The following is a 22,429-nucleotide window of genomic DNA, read 5'->3' on the forward strand; positions in this document are numbered from 1 at the left end:
GGACAGCATTTGTTGTTGTTTGGTAAAGATGATGATCTTTTTGTTACATTTTGTCAAACTTTAGTAACTGCCCTGAAGTCCTGTTTCACAGCTTAAGGTCAAAAAAACTGCTGAGTTAAAGCTGTGGATGGCATATCATACAGTAGCTACAAGCCAAATAAGCACTCTTTGGACTCAACTGTGTTTAAACATTGAGACTTTGGGAAAGGATCCTTTACTAATTCAGAGTGTTGCTAGATCCCTTTTTGAGATGTTACTGAAGAAACAGTTTGGCTGTGATACTGGTCCTGTGACTCGTGCAGCTACTGTTGATGTCGAATTTAATAAAGATGAGTTAAATGCACTGCGTTATGCATGTGGATACGTGGCGCTTAAGCTTCTACGCAAGTACGAGAGAGAGAGAGAGAGAGGAGGCGAAAAATTTGATCAATTTGAGATGTGTCTTGGAGAAATGGCTGTCATGGGAGAACCAACAGATTTTACTCAATACACTACAGAGTGGATGGGGTTTATTCCCATTGAATGACGAATCTTTTCGATTTTTTTGTACTGTGGAAGGTGTTGTTCGCACTACATTACCAAGAGTTGTTGTCTCTGAGGATTCTAACTGTAACAGAAAGACAATTGTTGATGCCGTCGGACAAAATGAAAATGTACTATTCTACTGGAGTTTAGTTTCTCAAGATATTGATGAAGAAGAGTGGTCTTCTGAATTGTTGTCGGAGACAATTAATTTGTGGGTAACAATTCGGGGCTTCTCATTGGCATCACATTGGTTGGAGGCATACAAACGTGCACAAAAAAATTAGTGAAGAAGAGCACTGGTATCAGGAAGACACTGAGCTAATTCGTATTTTGCATTCTATATAATTATGTATTTTGTAATAATAATTAGAAGTCAAGGAAATATTATAGGCGTCAACCATTGCATGTACAATTAATTATAAAAATAAATGTACTGCATGTATCTATAGAGTTGGCTATTTAGCATTGGTCTTTCTTGAACACTTTCTTTTTGGTAATGGGGAATTCATATCGTCATTAACTGTGATGTCTTCGTCTCTAAACAATTGCCTCTTTCTGCTAGAGTTCCCTCTCACTGGGTTTAAGGCCAAACTCTTTTGAACCCTCAATGCATTGGCATTTCAGAGGCACTGTTAATTGTGGGATTTTCATTTCTATGTCCTCTTGCCCTTTGTTGGCCAAAATAATTCTCCAATGGGTCTTGGGTTAACCGCTCACTTAGTAAGAATAAACTTTCTTTCTCGTGCTTGGTCAGCAAATATTGACTGAGCTCAACAAATGAGTTAACTACAATGAGAAAGTGGAGACGTAAACCCAATAGACAGTATACATGCACACCAGAAATTTACCAGTAAGTTTGAGGCCTTCAAAGGTTTGAGTATACTTATGGTGAAATGATGGTATTTCCAATCTGAGCCGGCAGATCTAACCTTTGCCTCATTTTCCCAGTCAGTTAAATATTGCAAAAAATCATCTCGTAACCACTGTTGAAGCAAAAAATACACTTTCACAACGTACCACAACCAACTCTAGCTACGGCATAAAAACAGTACACACACCAAATCTAGCTACCTTCTTTGTCCAATAACGGTATACTTTATAGAGCAAATTCTCGGCTTTCTGCCCATGGGCCACTATTTCTCCTGTGGAAGGATTTAATAATTGTTGACAGGTCATTTCTATGCATTGGTCATTCAATAATAGGTGTCAGTGATCTAGACATCCACATACAAATCACTAGGAAGCAAATGGTACATAGCCAAACACACTATCGCAAACTATCGTCACTATTTCATCACTATTTCAATGCCAATTGCACTTGAGCTATTCAAGCTTTCATTGTTTATTTCTATCAATCAACATGTCTGTTAAGCTTTTATATACAGTAAACACTATCAATACAATGAACTTGCTTTTCAGAGGTACATAGCCAATTCCACAATTCCAAAAACACTTACTTTTAAAACAAGCGCCCAACTAGAGTCAAACGTCTTTAGCTAACAAGATTACTAGCCACGTGGCATACATAGTATACTATTTAAAGTCTTTATCCATATAAAATCCTTTGTTACTGTACAGAAAAGGCATAAAACACTTTCCCGCGAGGCAAGCGGGAGTCTCTGGAGGGAAACCGCGGCGTGGTTCGGGGGACAACACGCATCGTTTTGAGATTTAACCACACCCCCTGCACAAAAGTCTACGTTTTGACTTCCGTTGCCAATCCCTCTCTTCTGATTATACAAGTACATGGCGATATGAAATTAACCCCTCCAAGTCGGCAGTCATGGTATTTGGTAGCCTCGAGACCAGGCCGATCGGCCTCGAGGCTAGGTATTTGGTGAATCAACAAGGTCACGTACCTCTGGACGCCAGTCCTGTTCCTTCTCTGTTTGCTCGGAAATTATCCAGGAGGTAGATAGTTACAAACACCTTGGTGTCCTTCGCTTAGTGTCTACTTCTGGCTCCCTCAGAATCTCGGGACGCTGCTCAGCGGGTAGGAGTGCTTCTTTGCCCTGAACTCTGTGGGCGCAAGGTTCGGCTGCCTCCACCCAATCACCTCTCACAAGCTTTACTCCTCACTCTGCCTTCCAATTATGCTCTACGGATCAGAACTCTGGTCCCTAACAAAGAGCGATCTCAACATGTTGGAGAGAACTCACAGGAAACTACTTTGCACAATTCAAGGCCTGCCTACCAGATGTCCGTCACTCACCCTCACCAGCCTTATTGGCTCGTTGGAGATCTCGGCATTGGTGGACTGCAGACAGCTTTGTTTCATTAACTCTGTTGCATGCATGTCTTCAGAAGATCTCCCGAAGAAGATTATGGTAAAAAGACTTCTTGCTGACTCTCCATCCAGTCTGTTAAAAACATGGTCCACACTCGTCTCATCTCGTTGCTACTCTTCACTCTCGTCTATGATCGCAAACGGGAAAAACAAAGGATCTTTTAAGGCAGCTGCAAAGAAATTTGTACTAGTCACGCAATACATCAAGATGACAGACACATGCACAAATCTCCCTATCTCATCCCTCCCCGCCCATCTAGGTCGCCCTTCGATGCTATGGTCATGCTGTCAGCTGGATTGTTCTCTGCATGGCCCCTCAAATTTCAGAATCAGGCTCCTAGTGGGCTGTGACGGGCTGGAGCTGGATGCGTCCAGGTTTAGATACCGCAACAGAGGAAATATCTCTCCCGGGGATGCATCGTGTAAACTATGCAACACTGAAGAAGAATCACCTTCACACTTTTTAGTAAGTTGCCCTGCTCTCTCAGCGTGCAGACATGTTCTCCTGCAGGATGCCCCAACCTGCGTCAGTGTTCACCTCCCCCACGACCCAAGGGCACTACATGACACCCTCTACAATCTCCTGCAAGGCCTTGTCTGGCTGAAAGCTGCCCACGCGCAAGAGTGGCTCTTGCTCTTCATCAAAGATCTAAGGCAAACCCGCGCTGATCTCCTTCTCACACGCACATTGGTTTAAAGCTCCACCCTCTTGCTGCGTGTTATAATACCCAATTTCAATATTCTTTTTTGTCTGCCCAATGGGCTACTCTTCATTAATTGGAGGCTACAAAGAAGAAGCAAGGGAGTGGTCTGGGACCAGATAGCCATCTTGCAGAGCAGAGGAGGTTGGTCCTTTTAATGACATTCCAGGCCAAATTGCTTTTCGTTTTTGCTGACTCAGCAGTATAACTGACTGGATCTAGCTAGTATGGGTATTATGTGCTGATAGGGTTAGGTCCAGTAACCATCATAGACACCAAACACAACTAGCTGTCAACAGATTCAGCGACAGAAACCGTGCAGAAATATTGTCTCATGAATCAGTCGCCCTCTATAACATAGACTCGTGATTAGGCCGCCCAACTTTTAGAGGGCGGCTAAAATAGAGACTAGTGAAGTATACAGTTGTTGTTTGCCAAAATTAGAGTATAATATTATACGTATTTGTATCTAGGGCCTAGGGGGGGGTACTCTTTTTGTAAACTGGTATAGAAAATAAACATTCAGGGGTACACTTTTTAGTGTAGACTATCACTTGGGGTACTCTTATCAGTTTAGGTACACAAATAATTCTTTTGACGGTACCTACTCTTCCATATTATAATGAAAGCACCGCAGGTGCTGATGCCTCGGTGGAGGTGCCAAAGCTACATAACATAAAACTACTAGCTAGCTTTTATACACTGTCACATTGATTATAATTATCATGATGAGAACATTATTTTTTAATTTTGCTATTGTGAAACTCAAATAGTAGGTAATGATCGACCATGATTGTTGTTAAAAACGATCGATGCCAAAAGTTCAAGTTTAGCTGCAAGTCAGCAGAGCCTTGCAGCTCTCTTCTCACTCTTGTAGCTAGCGTTCTAGTGCAGAGCTAACTACTAAGTAGAGTAGCAACACTCGGTGAACAAGTTTTGCTACGGACTCTTCTGAAAAGGCTGCAATGGCATTCCAAGTAAGCAAAACTCAAGAACGAAGCTTTATTTTGCAAATCCACAAATAGCATGCCAAGAAAACATGACTAGAAGCCTATAGAAACTCTTACTTGCACTTCATTGATCCTTGAGCAGCTGAAATAGTCTACACACACACACACACACACAGACACACAAACACACTACGTACCGTACCGTATAGACTTACCTCGCTTGCGCATGCGCACCGAGGCATAACTAGATCTAGCTCTATACAGCCTCTCATCTGGACACACTTCTGCAGTCAAGGTGCGGCTAATTTGTGAGTGGTACATGTGTACATGTGTGTGGCCATAGCATGGCATGTGGTGGAACGTACCTCGCCTCGATGGACACAATCATACTGGACAATGGGGGATATTCTCTGAAAGTTGGTGGCTCTCCTAGCGACTCACCCAAAGTTCTTCCTAACTGCATAACCAGGTTTGTTCGATCAAAAATCTATGATCAAAGCTAGTCTCTGCAGTTCTGATAATTATAAATCACTACAATAATAATTTAGGCATTTTAAACCCTAAATGAATTGGTAGGCTTTGTAGTGTTATCTAGTGTTATCTAGTGTGCTAACACAGCTGCCTTTATCCATGCCACAGGTCAAAAACTGAGCGTCGAAAGAACTTCATCTCAAATCAAGTCGACGATTGTAAGGACCTCTCTGGTCTCTATTACCTTCTTCCGTTCCAAAAAGGCTACCTGGTCAATTGGGACACTCAACGACAAATATGGGACTATGTGTTCGGGCAAAACATTCTCAACATCAAAACCTGCAATCACTCGCTAATTGTTACTGAGCCGATTTTCAATTTTTCTTCAATCCAAGAAAACATGGACGAGATTTTCTTTGAAGATTACAAATTCCAGGCTCTTACAAGACTACCTTCATCTACACTGTCATCGCACAATTACTCGCACACGCATTCCAATACTCTTTGTACTCTAGTGGTTGACAGCGGCTACTCCTTTACACACATTGTCCCACATTTCAGAAACAAGATGATCCCAAACGCTACGCTAAGAATCGATGTTGGTGGAAAACTTCTCACCAACTATTTGAAAGAGACAGTGTCTTATAGACAGCTCCATGTTCTGGACGAAACGTATGTGATGAATCAAGTGAAGGAAGATGTCTGTTATGTGTCGGGGGATTTTCGGAAAGAAATGCTGTCTACACATGATAGGGGCAACTCAATTTCGTGCGAGTACGTCTTGCCGAACTTTAGCCACCACAGAAGAGGGTACGTAAAAGATCGCGAAGATAAGACAAAGAACATGGACGAGCAAAGTTTGGTGCTTGGTGTAGAGAGAATAGCAACTCCAGAGATTCTTTTTTACCCTTCAGACATTGGAGTCGAACAGATGGGTATTCCTGAAGCCATTGTGCACTCTATATCACTGACTCCCAAAGAGATGCATCCTCATCTTTACTCTAATATTGTCTTAATGGGGGGGAACGCCATGTTCAGTGGGTTGAAAGATCGAGTGGAAGATGAGGTCAGAAAGTTGGCTCCCTCGGACTATACTGTCTGTGTTACTGCGGGTGATGATCCGATCACGTACTCGTGGTTTGGTGGGAGGGTTGTGGCTGACGAGACGAGTGATGTGGAACCAGTCACATCTGCGGAGTACAAGGAGTTTGGCCAAAACATTTGCCTGAGGAAATTTGGTGAACAGATAACTTGGTGTCCTGACATGTGATGTTTTTTCCCCCACATGCATAAATTAATTATTATCGTATTTAATATCAATAATTATGACCTGTCAGGTATATATATTACCGGTATAACAATATCCTCATCAGTGTTTTAATCATATAAACGTTGTCATACATTATTTGTTTTGCATGCAGATGACAATTGATGCGGTATAGTTAGCTATATAATTAGTCAGGCCACGCCCTTCCAAAAAAAGAGGCTGGGTACGAAAATAACTGTATAGCAGGGAATTATCGGGGTACAAATTAATTTTAGTCAATTTGTGGATCTTATTTTCGTGGTTTGTGTCTTGCACTTGCAGGTAAAGCTCAACATCGCTTGTTTCGTGGGTAAAATATTCGTGGTCCAGTGTTCAACACAAAAACCACGAATATTTTGCCCCCAGAAAATTACCAGCTACACAGTATACAGTGGAAATGATGCACCCGGAAGTAAGTAATTAAAAACACAAAATTAGATTTTCAGTTTACAAGTTTGTTTCGACAGGACAGTGACTGGCGTAATGACCTATAAATGGTGTATCGTAACACAGTTGCACTCCAGCTGCCAGAGAGTGATAACGGGCTCTTATTAAGTTGGCAGATGCCTTGGGTTTTCTCTGTCTTGTCAACACTCCTTTCTTATTGCCATTTACTCGAGTGGTTGCTGTGGGGAGGAGAGGAATAGATCACCTTACCTTAATTAATGTCTACAATGAAAGTTTCGTTTGTATATTATAGATGTACATATAATTATAGTAATACGTATACTGTATATGTATGTACGTACATGTACAAGTAAGCTTCTAAATCGGACTATGACATTAAGAAGATAGTACACAAGTCACGCAAATATTCAAGACCTCCTTTGTACAGGAAAAGTGATTAAGCAGACACGTATATAATTATGGTACGATTTATACCTTGTTTTGTTTCAAAATCGGCAAAGGTCCAGACCATTTCTCCTACTAAAAACTTTTTCTTGTACATATCAAACACAGAGAACATATGAGCGAACAACTCCACCTGTGAGGAGGGGGCGTTAGTCTATCAGAGTGAACAACATGGTACATGAACATTACTGAAACACCTGCAATGAAAGCACCGCAGGTGCTGATGCCTCGGTGGAGATGCCAAAGCTACATAACATAAAGCTACTTTTAATAGCAGTCCAATAATTACAATCGTGCATGCAAACTCAAAGAGTGGGTAGTGATCGACCATGATTGTTGTTAAAAACGATCGATGCCAAAAGTGCAAGTCTAAAATTAATGGCTGCTATCTGCAGAGCCTTACAGCTCTCTTCTCACTTTTGCAGCTACCAATAGCTAGCGTTCTAGTGCAGAGCTAACTACTAAGTAGAGTAGCAACATTTGGTAAACAAGTTTGGTTACGTGCTCTTCTGAAAAGGCTGCAATGGCATTCCAAGTAAGCAAAACTAGGCATAACTCGAGAACAAAGCATTATTTTACAAATCCACGAATTAAAATCCAAGTAAACATGACTAGAAGCCTATACTTGCACTTGATTCATTCTTGAGCAGTCCCCACACACACACACACACACACACACACACACCGTATACCTCGCTTGAGCATGCGCACCGAGGCATAATTACCATTGCACTGTGTATAGCAACATACAAGCTGCAAGCTGTAGATAATGGTACACATACATTTTATGACAGGATTCTCAAACTTCTGTGACTGCATGAAGCATTGCTAATACTATATTGTCCGTAAACCAATGTCCATGTACTAATTAAGTATTGTGACACAACAGAATTGTGTAGTTGTAAAGCAATGTATGCATCTTACCTGATACTCCTCAGAGAACATCATAGCGGGTTGCTGCAAAGTTGGAATAGATGTGCTGATCAGAATTCAAAGGTGATACGTAATGATCAAACTTAAAAGTGCTACACACAACCATTGTGCTACATAGGCCTGGCGGCCTATGCCACTATTTTCGATTAACCTACAACCTGTAAGTGGTCATTATCTCAAAACTGTTCTCTAGACTCTTGCAATTAGAATTGTACCTCGTGTATCCCAGAAACAGCTTCAGCCCCGTACTCGGCGATGATAATGGGTTTCTTATGGTGGGCGTGCCAATCATCCAGCTCATGTGGCAGCAACCAACGGATGGTCTCCGGGTGACCAGGGTCACGGTACCAACCATAGTACTTGTTCAAGCAAATCACATCCATGTACTTCATCTGCAGTGCACATAAATTATCATGATACATTGTACTGTTGGACTAGTTGTCACAAGTAGAATTCTTCTCTAAAACTGAAATCTATGTACGTACATGTATAACTAATTAGGAGCTATCGCAAGTTGCCAGAGTATACAATGAAGTGAAGTACACAAGGTAAACGCGAATGAGCTACAAGATAAACTCATAATTTAAATAATGTAACATTGTACGAGCACGTCTTGAATTCGTACATGCAGTGACTATAAGAGTCGAGAAAAACTGGAAATAAATTCACTCACAGCCAGTTCCTTGTCACGGGATACCCTGTTGACGAAAGTGATAGGTCTGGTGGGGTCCAGGTCTCTAGACATTTCCGACAACTTCCTACAGAGTGGTGTATGATTGCAATCAGCTTATACAAACAAACAGGACACGTACATTAAGAGTGTATGGGACATGGCACTTGATTTAAACATACGGGGGGAGGGGGGGGAGGGGGGGGGGGGCATGACTACAGTTGAAAACTGGCCATTACCGCACAGAGGAGTATAGATGCAATGGAATCGCAGCTAACTCCTTCTATCGCAGTTAGACTAGTGTTATAAGGCATGGTTTTGTGATTATGCTAGTGTACTCCACATACTTGAAGTAGTTATCGGCAACCGTGAGCTTTGTCGTGGGCTCGTTGGCAAGTGACCACATGACAACTGAGGGGTGGTTTTTGTCACGCCCAACCAGCTCTCTCATCACCGCCATGTGGTGCTCCAGAGTTTTGTCATCAAAGTTCTCTTTCCTGGAAAAAGGGGATTAACATTCTGTCAGTAGTGAATAGTGGTGCAGTACAACTATTGGCTATTATTATAGTGCTCCCTGATATAAAGCAGTACACTCCACAACACACACAGTGCATAAACAGTACGTATTGCAATGCAAATGAAACGTAGTGCGATTATGGCGCAACAAACCTTGGATATAATTATGAGCTTCTGCATACAAGTAGATTAAGCACCCGCGGTGCAGTGTTGCCTCATGCAAGTTTTCTCTCTTGCTCAAACAGTATTTAAGTGTACGTATCCATGGTAGTTTAGTTACTAGATCTAATTGAGTTAGCAGAAAGTATCCCAGTGGAATGGCTGGAGACCACTGAAAGGACATTGAGCCATGTTGGATTCTTGAGCAGTTACAGCTAGAATTCGCACACACACACACACACACAAACTAGCTTTACCGTATATTACTGGCGCACGCGCACTGAGGCATATTATCGTTCAAAGAGAAACAGTGTAAGTACACATGCATAAGCAGTCACGTACAGTTTGAGTCCGACTGCTGGAGTCTCATCAATGACTACGATGCCGTACTTGTCACAGAGCTGCATCTGCTCCTCTGAGTATGGGTAGTGACTGGTTCTGATCGAGTTCGCTCCTAGCCAGAGCAGGAGGTTCAGGTCCTTCATCAGCAGTGGGTAGTCTAGACCCTTGCCTCGAATCTGCATGCATTGTCAATGTACTACTCAGTTGAGGATAAGAAAGCAACCAGGATTGCTTGTTGAATGTCTTGCTAGTCACCAGAATGGGGCTGCAATAACTCAATCAGTACAGTTCCCACAATAAAATATTTTCTTCTCAACAAAGATGCATGCACAATGTAGTTTGTGGTGCTTACATAATATGTTATAGTTATAACACGGGCACAAGGGATGTATGGAATATATTGCACTGAAACATGAGGGCGTAAGCCCCGAGGGCTGAGTGCAATATATGCCATACATCCCGAGTGCACGTGTTATAACTAGTTTATATCCTGAGGGCATAGCAACGTAACACTGTCTTAGTAACACAATATAAACTGCACAAAAAGATGACAAAGACAACTCTACACAGCTCCATCTCTTCTCTCTTCTAGACGCCAGTATATGCAGCGTATAAGATTGGCATGACCGACGAATGGCTTGACACAAAATTGTTGGAGTTCCAACGCTGAAACCACTGCAAAACAGCCCCACCCCACTTCTGGTGCTGCAAAACAACCCCACCCCACTACTGCTGCAAAGAAACAGCCCCACCCTACTTACTATTGCTGCCGAAGAAACAGCCCCACCCCACTACTCGTGTAACTGCTGCGAAGAAACAACCCTCCACTATCCTCGGCATCACAACCAAGCCAAAGAAGCTCGCCTCTACACTGCTGCAAAACAGCTCAAGCCCCCAGCAAAAAGAGCCGCTTCTAGTGCTATGGTGAAGCAGAATTGACATGCATCACGAAGTCGAGGACTAGGTCTAGGAACACAGAATTTTCCCTAAAATGAGCCTTGGACAATTTTAAAACCTGCATGGTTGCAAAGAAGAAACTCCAGCAGTGCTGAACATTCCTGCATGGCTGGACTTACTTTGATATTTCTCATAATACAATACTTAATTTAATTGTCTGTCTAATGCCGGAGGGGCGTTTTGTGGTTAGTGCATTATGACTTTGCGGTCAGTGCATTATGACTTTCAGCAGTGCATTATGCTGCATATTGCACTTGGCAACAACGTAGCAACGGGATATAATATAATATTACATCATTTTGACTAACGTATACATATTATACAACTCCACTCACGTCAGCATCTTCGTGTTTTCCAAATCCGTGAAAGTAAAAAGGCTTATTATTAATGAGGAATTGCGTCTCCTTCACCTCCACTGTTCGTATGCCCACAGGCAATCTGTACTGATCCTCCGACTCACCAACTGTCAGTATCACCTGCATCATTAGATTAAAAGGCTTATACAGTAACTGCAACAGCTATATACTAGTAAGCATACTCCATAGAAACTGCATCATTAGTTCATATGTATGAACTATAGTTTCTGGTAACACTATAAAATTGCTGAGGTTACAAAATGATGTAACATTGTGGTTAGCCAATAAACAGTGGTCCTGGCCAGGAATCTAAACCAATAGCTCATGCGCATTTGATAATGTTACTTGCTCTAGTTAGCCGATGTAAAGTGCATGGAATCTAACAATGCGCATACTCTACTGCGGTCTTTTGCACTGGCATTATATTCTAATTTCTTACACTCTGAGAGAATGTGACTTGGATGAGATAAGCCGGTTATTTTGTTGGTGGTATTAGAGCATCATCAAAAAATGCGAATTATTTTGTACAATAGAATCTACGTCACTATTCTGAGCTTTACAAATACTTAGAATACGAAATATTTATTTGGTAGCTCACAAAAGTTTGGACAACAACCGCTATACGATACTCACTATTGTAACCACAACCATTCAGATACAGGCGCTAGCAATAACAATGCTGATAATAATTATTGGGCAAGCTTGAATGATGTTATACCACATTCCATATGGCACTGTTGTTATTTAGCTTTTTGATGTGCATGGCTTCACTGTGCAATAATTACATGATCAAATTACTTGCATTGTGTGGTTTCTTCAATTTTTTGCTGAAAACATGCAACTTATAACTATATGAAAAACTACGATAGTTAGGTTGCTTGCTGAGCCGCTAGTATACTGTATAGCGGGTATATTTCGATGGTATAAATGTTCGCGGTTTTTGCTGATCAAGCATGTACCGCGAACTTTTATAACCACAAAATTAATATCGCATGCATGCTGCAAAAAGGCTGCTATTTCACGAAAAACAAATCCGTGAAAACCTTTCTAACGGGATTTGGTACTTATAGCTGGCTAGTATCATCACTCGTCACAGTGACGTCCGGTTTCTAGGTGGAACTTAAGTTATAAGCGTAACCTGGAAGTGCGCAAGTGCATATACCCTAATTAGTTAATACCAGTTTCCACGGTATTATAATTTACATACCTACTGCATGAGAATTGCACAATGGTTTATTGCTCATGCCACTGTGTCACACATAATATTTAGCCAAGACCACAGGCACTTACACATGTACATATACTACATGTACATCATTTACTTGTTACACGAGAATATCCATCTGCACATGCTCACCTGTAAGGTATAGAGATACCCCGGTGTATCACTCATTGTCCAGGGCCACCACAGCTGTGGGTGCTGGACTATCAAATCCCCACGCACATGAGTGATACACCCCTCTTCACTGCACATATTGACGCTATGATTGGTCGTTACTTCCACTCCTCTCTTGCCTAGTACAGTAACATTAGCCAAAGCCTCTCCTGAGTGAGAACCTCTTATCTACATGCAACAAAATATATACAATTCAAGAGGCGTCTAACTGATGAAACCCTCCCTAAATTATACGAGTATATGTGTATGTGGGGCAGTGCCTAGCATGGAAACAGCCTGAGGAATAGATGCAGATTCTATCTCTGTGTCTGCAATTTAAAATGTTCTGCTCAATTTTAGTGACCTCTAGTGTGTAGTGCAGAGTGGCAGATCCGTCAGAATTCATACTGGTGACGGTGGTGATGTCATCCAGATGAATGGAGGAGGGGGTGGTGTAGAGCCTCACTGGCCGATGGAGACCGGCATAGTTGAAGAAATCCATCTGGATTTCTTGCACAAAGTAGCCCTCTGGGTAGGGGGGATCATAGAAATGTAGGGAGCCTGCATAAAACGTGATAATACAATGTCGTAATGCGTTAGAAGAAATTTGGTCCAGAGGACATAAAATGTCACTCCTACGTTGAACCAACCAGATTAGTATTAATAATATGCCAAGCAAAACAATTAATAAAAAGCAAGGCTACACAAAAGTTGTTCTGGCTCACCAGGGGGTAGAGTGTGTGGTCCCAGTGTATTGTTGATGGCCACTGTGAGAGTGTTGGGGGCTCCAAACACAGAGTAGGGGGTTACATCGCCCTCAAACGGCAGGTGGCCCCCCTCGTGCTCAGTGAACTGCTTGCCGTTCATCCACTACAGGACAAGAAAGATTGCATAACTTATTTTATAATTATACACAAAGTTACATCTGGCTATCCACACCCGGTACCCTGCCTGTTTAGAGACACGTACAGACAACATTTTTCATGTGCCTGAATGGTATAGTGTGTGCATTGTCTCCAAATACTTTGTGGGACACAGAAAACATTTATGGTAGTACAGATGAGATATAAAGCTGCACAATGCTTAGGAATACTCACAGCAATAGCATTGTAGTGGGCACTGCCAAACCGGAGCATGATTCGAGTGTCTCCATCAGCCCAAGATCTTGGTAGCCAGAACTGTCTCTGGTACCAGACCCACCCCACAAAGTTCCTCAACAGAGGGTCTGTTGTGATGTCGTTGAAGCTGGAGGGCACCGGCATTAGTTGCACCTCTCCAGTCTGCGTGTGTGCGTGAGTGATTGCAGGGTGCGTGAGTGATTGCAGGGTGCATAATCCAGTACCTTGTGCTTTAAACTCACCTTTGAAAGAGGTTGCTTGTACCAATTCTTCTCGAATCCTTCATTTCTGTTCGGGGAGAAGTCAGCTCTAAAGTGCCACAGACCAGCTAGCTCCTTCACCTCTCTGTTGCTGGACTCCCGAGGAAATAGTAGTCCTCTCCCTACAGGCAGAAGCAACACTACCAACACCAGCCAAGACTCCATTGAGAAATGGGCTCCTTGTCAGCTAGCTAGCTGGCCAGCAATGCAAGCATAATGAATGACAGAAATTTTTGTTTTGTTTTCCTGGCCCATATTTTGTAACAGGAAAAAATCGGCCTGGGACCGAGCTGCTATCTCGAGCCACACCCCCCTCTTTGACTCACGAGACTGTACTCCCATGCTCGTGTAGATATCCAAAGCTGGAAAGTTTCTCTCATCTTGAGGCTAGGCTGAACAAGGAAATTCTGGTATTAGCATGAGTGTTGGAATGGAGCAGGTGGCAGAAGCCCTCAAGAGGGCGCAAGAGGCGAGCTGAATAATGCTATAACACACACACAGGCTAGATCTGCTAGATATGACTATGTACTTTAATATGTACTAGGTAGCCTAGAGTTTTTTGTTTGTATTTTAATAGTAATATTTCATTAAAAGGAGGAATACAAAATAAGTTATCGTACTTCTAAAAGACGCCACCTGGAGATTTCTCCCATATAGATCTATAAGGCACCATATAAAATCATCGGTTATTTCTTACACTAGCCTCAAAAACGTAATTATTAAAAGCGGCGCATTATTTAGAAAAAATATGGTAAGTAGCTTAAATGTTTACTGTGTTGATTGTGTTGGATGTGTGTAGCCGGCCGGCTATGATCCACTGTTCATGTTGTACATTTCACTTCAGATTGCTGCGAAGATGGCACCTCCCGGTGGAGCGCCCAATGGTGGAGATGGTTAGTGATTAGTACTCTCTGCGTGAATGCCTAAGTCAATTAATGTGGCTAAAATTTACCCTAATAAAGGAGGCAGAAAAAAAATTGTTCAAATGGCTGGATAAATAGCTTGGAGGCGCATTTGGTAACAATTTAGGGCAAGAAAAATTAGACAGTTCAGTTATGGCGCTAAGATTAGAGTGGTACCTTTATTATACTTTTACGGCACATTAAATTTTAATTTTGTGTTCTTCTCTTTGTAGACAACGGCTCAAGAAAGAGGCCATTGGATGAAGGTTTGTTATAATTATTCTTTGGCCTCTTAACATAATTATGTCAAGTAGTTTCCGGATGAATAGCCTCTGTATGTTTATTATAATTATATGACCTTTGACTTCATGATTTGCTGCTGAGTGGTTCAGTCTTACGATAAAACTTTCATCCTGTAATCCATGTACAGTCTCATTTAATTACACGTGTATATATAATTATACCACGCACGTACTGATTATTTGGCTGCCTGGCTGCATTGTATATTCTATACCCCCCCTCCCGCCAGGAGATGATGGTCCTCAAATGAAGAAGCAAAGCATGGACAACTTACCTGGCGCCAACCCTCAAGCCATTGCTCAGGCAGCCATTGCTAAACTGGCCCCCGTGTAAGTACAAACCTAAGTGTCAATTTTTTTCTTGAAAAGGGGTGGCTCTATACGGTGTGATGTCAGGTGGCTTGTGGTTTCAGCTGTATGTTTGCCCTTGCCTGAAGATAAGAAGATTGGTTTGCTGACAATGTGATAACGGGAAACATAATTATTCATAGTGCTAGAAATGCTAGAAATGTATGCATGATGCTAACTAATGCGTGAGCAGCTATCATGTTTTGTCGAGACTTGTATAATCCCATTGAAATCGCTGCCTTTAATCGATTAAATTCATTACTGCATTCGCAATGTGCAGCTGTACTCCAAAATGGCGCTTGCTCAATTATGCATTTTGGTCGTATTTTTGAGCTCTAAAATTGTATTTTTATCTCACGTTTTAGTTCTATGGTATGAATTTTTAAGACCAAATTGTATGCTGCATTGTATACAGCACATGCATGGTGTGGAGTACATAATTATTGTGTGTTGTACCCAGAGGAGATTAGACACGCTTCATCATTCACATGGCATTCTTAATTTCTTGGCATCATCTTACCATAGATGCGTACTGAACAAGCATTGGCTACCTCTGAGCTTATAACACCTAACTTTAGACCAGAATCAGCTAAACCATAGGGCAGCGTATAGTTCAGTGGTGTTAGATGCAGCTTTACTACACTGGTTGACAAGATACTAGTAACCTATGCCTTGATAACTAGTCAAAATAGAGGGGATTGCTGGGTTATGAAAGCTTTATATTCAGAGAGTCACAGAAATTCTGCCTTCAGTGTCCAATGAGTGTGCAAAACTAAAAGTTCACGATTGTCAATAAAACAATGCCAGCTCAGCAAAACGTAGTGCACATGATTATGTCCAACCTCTTCTAGGTTGTTGTACCAATTAAATAACAGCAAAAAATTATTACTCCTGTACATGTGTATGGTACTACTTTTACTGTAACTCCATGGTTACAGGGTTGGAGCACAGTTGGGAATGAGCCAGATGATCACCGTGGACATCAAGATACCTAACAGAATGGTGGGGCTAGGTGAGTTATCGTATGTAATGTATAATTTTGTACACACAAATAATAAATATACGTAACTATTATTGGCTAATGTCTAACTGTGTGATACAACTAGTGTGCGTATTGCCGCCTCATAGTGTTTGTACAGGTGGCATAAATAATTGTAATGTGATTCCCATGGTGTTTTTTTTGCCTAGTGATTGGTCGTGGTGGTGACATGATCAACAAGCTGCAGGCAGATTCAGCAGCCAGAATTCAAGTGGCCCCAGGTATATTAATTTTGTGTTGAATACGAAATTGGGTAGTTTATACGAAATCAAAACTTATAATAACAGTACATGTACAAATGTATGTGTGCACACCGAATATGAGTGAATTCTGTACACGGAATTGCAGTGGTATTATAGTTGTATGGGGGGAGGGGATTATCCGTTGATTTATGTAAGTGAAAATACCACATACGTAGTACATGCTTGTGGACTGATCTTCGATGTATGTTCTATAGACGGCAGTGAGATCAGTGGTGAGAGAGGAGTCACCATCTGTGGGACCCCAGAGACTGTCGAGTGAGTCGATGTGTTAATCACAACTGCTTGGTCGATGTATGTTAGGCTGACAGCTTACGTGCGTGCTGTGTGTACTGCCAGAGGTGTAAATAACACATCTTGATTGCCCTGGCAACATAATACATTTTGTTAAAACTGCCATCAAGTGATATCGGTTGGACACTATGTCCTTAGTAGTCTCTAGGGATTTAGAAAAGGTAAGGTAATTACTTAGCTCATAAGATAGACGCTTACCTAGTCGTCTTGTCACTCTACTACCTACATAGCTATATATATATATATATATATATATCTAGGTTTGCTCTTGTACATTGAACGAAGACACATGGCTGATACAAGTATTTTAATTATTGACTTCGATTTGCATGCTAGGACACTGACCGAGCAAGTAGATGGCCGGTTAAATATCTACTCTTGTGTACCTGTATGTAGATTTCCATTGCCTTGTTACGATGATTATCCCATAATGTTTGTGCAGGCGTGCCAAAGCCCTTGTAAACAGGGTTATTGAGGAAGCAGGAGGAGCAACCAGTGTGCAAGTGAGTGAAGAACTAGTGTGCTATAGGGGGTGTACAATTCCTTTTAGTTGTGTATGACTTACATGTACACATTCTTATTATCACAGGCGAATGTAGAGCCGGGACAAGAAGTAAGAGAGATGATGATACCAGCAAGCAAAGTCGGGCTGATCATAGGTGAGCCAGTATGTGAAAACATTGTGCTGTAGGTTAAGAAGGCTTAATTTTAGTGGACACATGTATAATTATTATTCCGGTGACCATCACCGCTACTCATGACTGACATATTCCTGTTATTTTGTATCACCTGAGATCAAACGATTGTGTGGTTACCTTTGGTCCTGTTTTTTGTCCGTAGGAAAAGGAGGAGAGATGATCAAGATGTTACAGGTATATATAATTATGATGTGCAATTTTTATTGCATGCACATAATTATGTACCGAGTATGATACAGTATGTAGTCTGTAATGAATTTTCCAATGCTATGGCTATGGCTAGGAGCGAGCAGGCTGTAAGATGCAGATGATTCAAGATGGGCCGTATGCCCATACCCCAGAAAAGCCGCTCAGAATGACTGGTCGAGCTGACTTCTGCGAGGTGTGTGTGTGTGTGCAGAAGGAGTGGTGTGTGTGCGTGTGGGAAGGGGAGGGGGAGGGGGAGGGAGGAAGTGTGGGAAGGGGAGGGGGAGGAGGAAGTGTGGGAAGGGGAGGGGGGGAGGAAGTGTGTGTTCTGCACAGAGAGTGTTCTGCACAGAGAGTATGATAGCTTTGTTTTAATTTATATTATCTCTTTCATCTCACAGAAAGCGAAGCTGTTGGTAGCTGAATTGATGGATCAAAAGGAGATGGAGGTGAGTGGTCTAGACTCTTTATCTTTTACTCCGACTAATGTGATCCTACTTACTTTCATACAGGCTCGAGGCATGACAACTTCTGGTGGTCGTGTTGTTGAGGTAACATTATGATTCTATTTACATTGTAGAGGTAGCATGTACGTGTAAGTATGTTCGTTCTGATATATACCTAGCACCACACTTGTGATCAGTGTGTTCTACATGTAGTACCGTATAGTGAGCAGTGGCGTATCCAGCTAGGGGCTCAGGGTGCTAAAATTATTACTATAACTTACTGTTTAACTGTGAGCTGCATTTCCTCTGGTGGATAATTTTCGTGGGGTACAATGTAATATATTCGTTGTTTTCATGGGCAAGCTACCCTCCACAAAATTTCCCCCACTAAAGCAGGCGTGGTTACTGAAACACATGCAATGCAGTGCAGGCAACAATGAATTCAAACGAAATTTTGTACTCACGAAAATCGCTATTTGAGAGTTAAACGAATGTTTTACCACATGAAAATTACCTGCTATACTCTAACTGTATCAGTACCGTATAACGGGTTTCGTTGGTGCAAATTTTTGTATGAACTATATACCATTTAAATATTTGTACAGATAGAATAATTTCGTAGTTGTATGATGCTCTACAATACAAAATATACGAAAATTTCCACCGTACGAAAATAACCCGCTATACAGTATAATTATGTCAGTATGTGGCATTTATGATGGGTCTATACCATAGGTACAAGTTCCTAAAAGTCTTGTAGGCTTTGTGATTGGCCGTAATGGAGAGCACATCAATAACATTCAAAACACTTGCGGAGTCCGTCTTCAATTCCAGAGTGGTGAGTTTATTGTATTATCAAAAGTCCTTGGTAATAAAACTCAGTATGTGGTGTTTATACAGTACATACATGTAGTAGAGATGTATGTCCATGCATGTACTTGACAATCCTGTGTTGAGTTGCATTGCCCTCTATTGTAGATAATCCTGGTATGGAGTACCGGATAGCCACGATCACTGGGCCACATATGGGAGACAACTGTGAGAGGGCGCGGAAGATGATCGACGAGATCGTGGGAGAGGTTAGGACCAAAGATCTCAATGTAATTAATGCCTGTGTTTTGTTCGATTTAGCACCCCATTGTACAGTTAGTAATACCGTATAGCGGGAAATTTTTGTGAGGTGCAAAATAGCGCGTTTTTCGAGGGTAGAGCTGTTAACGTGAACATTAAAACTGGGATAAACTCCCATGCAAAGCTATTGGTAGGTGTGGTTTTTAGGCATTGAAACGCGAATGTTAGAACATCCTACGAGAGCTCTGGAGCCAAATAGCACCTGCAAAAATGTCCCGCTATACGGTAGTTGGTGTGATTTTACGATGGACAGTCATTTTACTTGTCTGCATGTGGGTTAATTGTGATCAGTCTGTGCTAGTTAACATTGTACACCCTTGTGTGTTCAAATACTCGTATACATGGAACATGTACTTGTTCAAGCATTCATTAGAAGCACGTACAAATATTTACCTACACGTAGTACCAGGAGTGCATGAATAGAGATGTACATGTATTGTCACTTGTACTTGTGAACTATTTTGATTAACATATTCTGTAACACTTGTGGTCACTGTTTGCACCTTATAGCGCCATGGAGGAGGAGGTGGTATGGGTGGCGGTGGTGGTATGGGGGGTGGCGGAGGCGGCGGCGGTGGTGGTGGTGTTGGTGGTGCTGCTATTATGGCTGGGGGGTACAGACCACACGTGGAGTTACCCAATCCCACTGGGCCTGGAGTGCAGTCCATACAATTCCCTGTACCTAGCACCAAGTGTGGACTCATTATCGGGAAAGGTAGGTGTTTGTGATTGTTAGTGATTGTTAGTGGGTCGTCATAATCACTGATTCGTGATCGATACTGTATCGTGTTGCTTCTCGTGGTTCTATTGTTTAATTACGTTAACTCTTTACTAGTCAAGAGCCCATTTGAGTGTGTATGATACTTTAGAACTATTTATGTATAATTATACTCAAATGTACGCCTTGATGATGTATGTTTATACCCTGTGTACAGCTCACTGCATTGTATATTTTACATAGGGGGTGACACTATCCGCCAGCTTCAAGTTCAGTCTGGATGTCATATCGAGCTGTTCCGAGGAGCTCATCCTAGCCCAAACGAGAAGCTATTCAACATTAGAGGTGTGTATTGTACATGCATGCAGCTCAAACAATGCCTGTTTGTCAACCTCTGTAGGTAGTCCCCAGAACATCCAACATGCCCAAGCTCTCATAAGGCAGAAATGTGAAATGGTAAATATTGTACTCGGTATAATTAATGAGTGTTTACTTTAACGCTTTCTTCTACATGTACATGTAGCCCCCTGGTGAAGGTGGTGGATTTGCAGGACAAATGGCGGGGTAACTACTTGTCCTTAAATCATTTCATTCATTGTAAATTGTGCTTTAATTGTAACCTGTTGTTTCTCTTCTTAGCGTGCCGTTTCAAGGAGGCGTGTTCCAACAGGGTGGAGCTAGTCCCTATGGTGGTGGTCAGCAGGGCTGGACGCAGTACCCATTCCCTCAGAGCTTTGGAGCTGGTGGACCACAGGTTAGTACATGCGTTGGGTAGTTGACTACAGTACTGGTAATTTAACACTCCGTATTTTTCTTATCTCACAGCAACAAAGTGGAGATCCCTGTAAGTCACCATTCTGTGTGTATTATAATTATTATACGTGTACCATGGTAAATATACATGTACGTGTATGTTTGTTTTTGTGCTGGTGATATAGCTCCTCTAATCCTGCATGTTTACGTTTTTTGTAGCTCACCAAGCTGCCTGGGCTGCCTACTACCAGCAGTTGTATACAGCACAGGCTGCTCAAGCTGGACAGCCATGTAAGCAGCGCACACATGAAAGTGGTGTGGTGGTTACTCATAATAATTATGTTTTATGCCTCCGTGTGCACATGCGCAAGCAAGGTATACGGTAGTGTGTCCGTGTGTGTATGGTGTTACAGCTGCTCGATGATAAAATTAATGAAGAGCAAGTAAGAGTTTCTATAGGCTTCTAGTCACAGATTGCTATTAGTGGATTTACACTTTGTTCTTGAATTTTGCTTACTTTGAAGGCTGTTGCAGACCCTGGCGTAGCAAAATTTGACACTGTAATGTAAATTGTAACGTACATGATTATTCTCCCCTGCAGCAGCTGGCCCTGGAGGTCAACAACCCCCAGCACCTGGGGGTGCGCAGAATGCTGATGTGCAGGCGCAGTGGGCAGAGTATTACCGTCAGCTGGGTCAGGCCTATTACGGGGGACAAGGGGGCCAGCCGGGGGAGCAACCACCTCCTGAACAGAAGGTGTGTTTGTGTTGTCATGATGTGTGCAATGATGATATTGAATAATCCATTCTGCTTTTCAGTGAGACCTATTGTTGAATGATGTATTGCCAATTCTCTCTTGCTGTTTGATTGAATGCTGCTATTTGCTTGCTGTTTGCTCTGTATATTGGACATGCTTGTTTCTTTGTGCACTTTATTTACATAAAATAATATGTATTCCTTTCTACATGTATATTGTATTATGAATCACACACATTAGAGATTGTTTGACTCCGAGTAACCAGCCTCATTGACTGTAAATACTAATATCGTCTACCTAACAACCGTGTGATGTATTGTTTACTGTTGCATGTATATACAGTACTGTAACTCAGTAATGTTACTTCATCCTGTCAGTTGGACAGCTGAGGAACAGTGCTGAGTCTAACCTCTGTGCAACCACACCAGAAAGGATGAGGTGAAATACCATGCTGTGTGTGGTTGTGCACATGACTTGTTCTGCTTTGTGATGTGTGCATGTGACTTTGCTGCTGACTTTGAACTTGTATGCTGTTACTTGAGTGAGCATTTCTTAAGACAAGTTGATTTTACAGTTGCTTATAGGCACGTACCACTGACCTGCCGAGACTGAAAGCGTCAGAAGACACTTTGGAACATTATTTAATAGTGCCACATGAAAACGCTTGTCGATCGTGAATGATGTGATCATGCAATAAATGACATGACGTTATCGTTATTGTTTATTTGATTTGATATGCAAAAATGAATAATTATAATCAATGATTGGTCTTGGATAGGGGATATAGATGTGATTAATAATTATTGCTCTAACTCTAAGC

At 41.8% G+C, this 22,429-nt stretch overlaps 3 protein-coding genes and 1 long non-coding RNA gene across 9 annotated transcripts; 2 read left to right on the top strand and 2 right to left on the bottom strand.

The window, feature by feature from the left end:
* Positions 1-808: 808 nt before the first annotated feature.
* Positions 809-2,200, bottom strand: LOC135342448 (uncharacterized). 2 transcript variants are annotated; one of them, XR_010396881.1, is made up of 4 exons: positions 1,983-2,200; positions 1,597-1,667; positions 1,374-1,508; positions 809-1,311 (listed from the first exon to the last, which is right to left on the bottom strand). It is a non-coding gene; the product is annotated as an uncharacterized LOC135342448 (long non-coding RNA). The 2 variants fall into 2 exon arrangements; XR_010396880.1 differs by having other exon boundaries at positions 1,374-1,667.
* A 2,568-nt stretch (positions 2,201-4,768) lies between these two features.
* On the top strand, positions 4,769-6,339 carry LOC135342450 (actin-related protein 6-like). Its single transcript, XM_064539180.1, has 2 exons — positions 4,769-4,932; positions 5,103-6,339. The coding sequence occupies exons 1-2, from the start codon at positions 4,808-4,810 to the stop codon at positions 6,202-6,204; spliced, it is 1,227 nt and encodes a 408-aa protein (XP_064395250.1). The 5' UTR covers positions 4,769-4,807; the 3' UTR covers positions 6,205-6,339.
* Positions 6,340-6,618: 279 nt separating this feature from the next.
* On the bottom strand, positions 6,619-14,029 carry LOC135342449 (beta-glucuronidase-like). The gene is made up of 13 exons (XM_064539179.1): positions 13,761-14,029; positions 13,498-13,680; positions 13,126-13,270; positions 12,765-12,961; positions 12,383-12,589; positions 11,005-11,145; positions 9,713-9,888; positions 9,043-9,192; positions 8,699-8,783; positions 8,241-8,417; positions 8,017-8,049; positions 7,123-7,225; positions 6,619-6,866 (listed from the first exon to the last, which is right to left on the bottom strand). Exons 1-13 carry the CDS (start codon positions 13,941-13,943, stop codon positions 6,688-6,690), a joined length of 1,959 nt encoding a protein of 652 aa, XP_064395249.1. The 5' UTR covers positions 13,944-14,029; the 3' UTR covers positions 6,619-6,687.
* Positions 14,030-14,104: 75 nt separating this feature from the next.
* LOC135342455 (far upstream element-binding protein 1-like) lies at positions 14,105-22,338 on the top strand. 5 transcript variants are annotated; one of them, XM_064539184.1, is made up of 25 exons: positions 14,105-14,247; positions 14,623-14,671; positions 14,914-14,946; positions 15,210-15,309; positions 16,266-16,339; positions 16,516-16,587; positions 16,824-16,884; positions 17,363-17,423; positions 17,510-17,579; positions 17,761-17,792; positions 17,902-18,000; positions 18,206-18,253; positions 18,317-18,355; positions 18,986-19,088; positions 19,229-19,350; positions 19,892-20,096; positions 20,343-20,444; positions 20,500-20,555; positions 20,623-20,663; positions 20,739-20,853; positions 20,925-20,943; positions 21,072-21,143; positions 21,454-21,608; positions 21,987-22,047; positions 22,184-22,338. In XM_064539184.1, exons 1-24 carry the CDS (start codon positions 14,197-14,199, stop codon positions 21,996-21,998), a joined length of 1,791 nt encoding a protein of 596 aa, XP_064395254.1. In that variant the 5' UTR covers positions 14,105-14,196; the 3' UTR covers positions 21,999-22,047; positions 22,184-22,338. The 5 variants fall into 5 exon arrangements, with proteins under 5 accessions (XP_064395254.1, XP_064395255.1, XP_064395258.1 ...); XM_064539185.1 differs by having other exon boundaries at positions 22,194-22,338; XM_064539188.1 differs by having other exon boundaries at positions 19,229-19,329.
* Positions 22,339-22,429: the final 91 nt, after the last annotated feature.

Source organism: Halichondria panicea, chromosome 10 (assembly GCF_963675165.1).
Source record: "Halichondria panicea chromosome 10, odHalPani1.1, whole genome shotgun sequence".
In the NCBI taxonomy this organism is placed as follows: Eukaryota; Metazoa; Porifera; class Demospongiae; order Suberitida; family Halichondriidae; genus Halichondria; species Halichondria panicea.

Coding starts and splice junctions, on each gene's coding strand:
- LOC135342449 (XM_064539179.1), bottom strand. CDS start 13,943: ATGGAGTCTTGGCTGGTGTTGGTAGTGTTGCTTCTGCCTGTAGGGAGA. Junction 9,193..9,712: donor CCAGCAGTCGGACTCAAACT/GTACGTGACTGC, acceptor CCCTTTTTCCAG/GAAAGAGAACTTTGATGACA. Junction 8,050..8,240: donor CTGTTTCTGGGATACACGAG/GTACAATTCTAA, acceptor CCAACTTTGCAG/CAACCCGCTATGATGTTCTC.
- LOC135342455 (XM_064539184.1), top strand. CDS start 14,197: ATGAGTGTTGGAATGGAGCAGGTGGCAGAAGCCCTCAAGAGGGCGCAA. Junction 14,248..14,622: donor CCCTCAAGAGGGCGCAAGAG/GCGAGCTGAATA, acceptor ATTTCACTTCAG/ATTGCTGCGAAGATGGCACC. Junction 17,793..17,901: donor AGATGATCAAGATGTTACAG/GTATATATAATT, acceptor GGCTATGGCTAG/GAGCGAGCAGGCTGTAAGAT.
- LOC135342450 (XM_064539180.1), top strand. CDS start 4,808: ATGGCATGTGGTGGAACGTACCTCGCCTCGATGGACACAATCATACTG. Junction 4,933..5,102: donor CTTCCTAACTGCATAACCAG/GTTTGTTCGATC, acceptor TCCATGCCACAG/GTCAAAAACTGAGCGTCGAA.